Source organism: Papaver somniferum, unplaced genomic scaffold (genome assembly GCF_003573695.1).
Source record: "Papaver somniferum cultivar HN1 unplaced genomic scaffold, ASM357369v1 unplaced-scaffold_84, whole genome shotgun sequence".
NCBI lineage: Eukaryota > Viridiplantae > Streptophyta > Magnoliopsida > Ranunculales > Papaveraceae > Papaver > Papaver somniferum.
Window position 1 is genome coordinate 1,409,511 of NW_020651415.1, and position 1,626 is coordinate 1,411,136.

General features: G+C 39.1%; 1 protein-coding gene across 1 annotated transcript; it reads left to right on the top strand.

Moving 5' to 3' along the window:
* The first annotated feature begins 404 nt into the window (after positions 1 to 404).
* Positions 405 to 1,189, top strand: LOC113345857 (major latex protein 15-like). The gene is made up of 2 exons (XM_026589517.1): positions 405 to 615; positions 718 to 1,189. The coding sequence occupies exons 1-2, from the start codon at positions 411 to 413 to the stop codon at positions 990 to 992; spliced, it is 480 nt and encodes a 159-aa protein (XP_026445302.1). The 5' UTR covers positions 405 to 410; the 3' UTR covers positions 993 to 1,189.
* The last annotated feature ends 437 nt before the right edge of the window (positions 1,190 to 1,626 follow it).

Genomic DNA, 1,626 nt, shown 5'->3' on the forward strand with positions numbered 1-1,626 from the left:
CTCTAAAAAAAAATTATCAGACTCCTGACAGCCGTTTATCATTCCAATACCAAGACATGTGTGTGTAACATTCTTCGGACATTTTTGTCAGAAAAACACCCACCCCTGGATTTGAATCCAAGTAGCCTTGCTACAAGTAAGTCATCATAATACTTGTGGTTAAAGGTCCATTTCTAACTACACTGAGAAAATCTTTTCTTGTCTCATAATCTCTTTCTGTGCAGATATTATGGATGAGTTGAATGATTGTTGCCCGAAATACAGCCTATTATTGAGTCATCGGCTTTATCCAATTCATTCCAATAGCTGGTTGTTTCTATATAAACTCATTCAGGTAAGATCTATTTTCATCACGATCATAATTACCTAATATCTAGAGCTAAGGAAACAATCAGTATCAACTATCATCAATGGCTCATCACCATACCATTTCAGGTTTAGTAGGGAAACTTATTACTGAATCGGAGGTTAACTGCAACGCCGACAAGTATTACAAAAAATTTAAGGACCACGAAGAGCTTCCAACCGCAATCCCTCATATTTGCACCAGCATCAAAGCTGTTGAAGGACATGGAACTACTTCTGGTTGTGTCAAAGAGTGGTGCTATATACTTGGTAAGGTTACATCCCAACTGTCTGATTAATTTTCTTACCATCCCTTCTTAACATGCGCTTAGAATTGGTTTACGGTTATATTAATTATGTTTATGTACGTAGAGGGTAAACCACTAACTATCAAGGAGAAAACCGTGTATGATGATGAAACAAGGACGATACATCATAGTGGGGTAGCAGGAGACTTGATGAATGATTACAAGAAGTGGGATGTAATATTTACAGTTAATCCAAAGGCTCACGGACATGGAAGCATCGTGAAGTGGATAGTGGGTTACGAGAAGATGAATGAGGATTCTCCAGTTCCTATTCCTTATTTGGTTTTGTTCCAACAGATCACTGATGACTTGAACGCTCACCTCTGTGCTTCTGATTAAATTACCAAATGGATATGTCCGCCGGATAAATATGCAACTATAAATAACACCACTGTTCTATAAGTGGTATATAATAATAAAGTCTATATGTGGAGTTTCCACTAGACCTACTATCTATAATAAATGCGTTCGTACTTGTACGTACGTGTGGTTCTCTTCATTTCTTTTTTTTAGGAGTGTTTTTCGTCAACTGTCTGTAATTTATACCGACAATCTAGGCGTATTAATAATAATAATAATAAATAATAATAAGAACCGCACCTTGCTCAGCTGGTCATCCCTGTTTTCCAAAGTTTGGTGTTCTCCAGAAGATCCCAGGTTCGAGTCTCCAATGACGTAATATTGCAGGAATTAACATGGAAGGTAGCGTTGACATGCCCCCCTTGTGACACAATCTTGCCCCCCATCCCGTTGTTTCGGCTCCCTTTGGCAAGGTTACCCATGAGGCCCGCTGGTAGGCTAGCACAGCAACCTGTTCAATTAATGTAGTAGTATGTCGTGTTAGGCTTCCAACTAGTTTCAAGTAATAATAATAATAATAAATGCCTCAGTGGCTCCAGGAGGTCTCAGGTTCGAGTCCCAGATGGCGCAATATTGCAGAATTTAACATGGAAGGTAGAGTTAGCTTGCCCCC

Excerpts from the sequence above, each read along its gene's own strand:
- LOC113345857 (XM_026589517.1), top strand. The coding sequence starts at position 411 with ATGGCTCATCACCATACCATTTCAGGTTTAGTAGGGAAACTTATTACT. Across the intron at positions 616-717 it reads AGAGTGGTGCTATATACTTG|AGGGTAAACCACTAACTATC; the intron begins GTAAGGTTACAT and ends TTATGTACGTAG.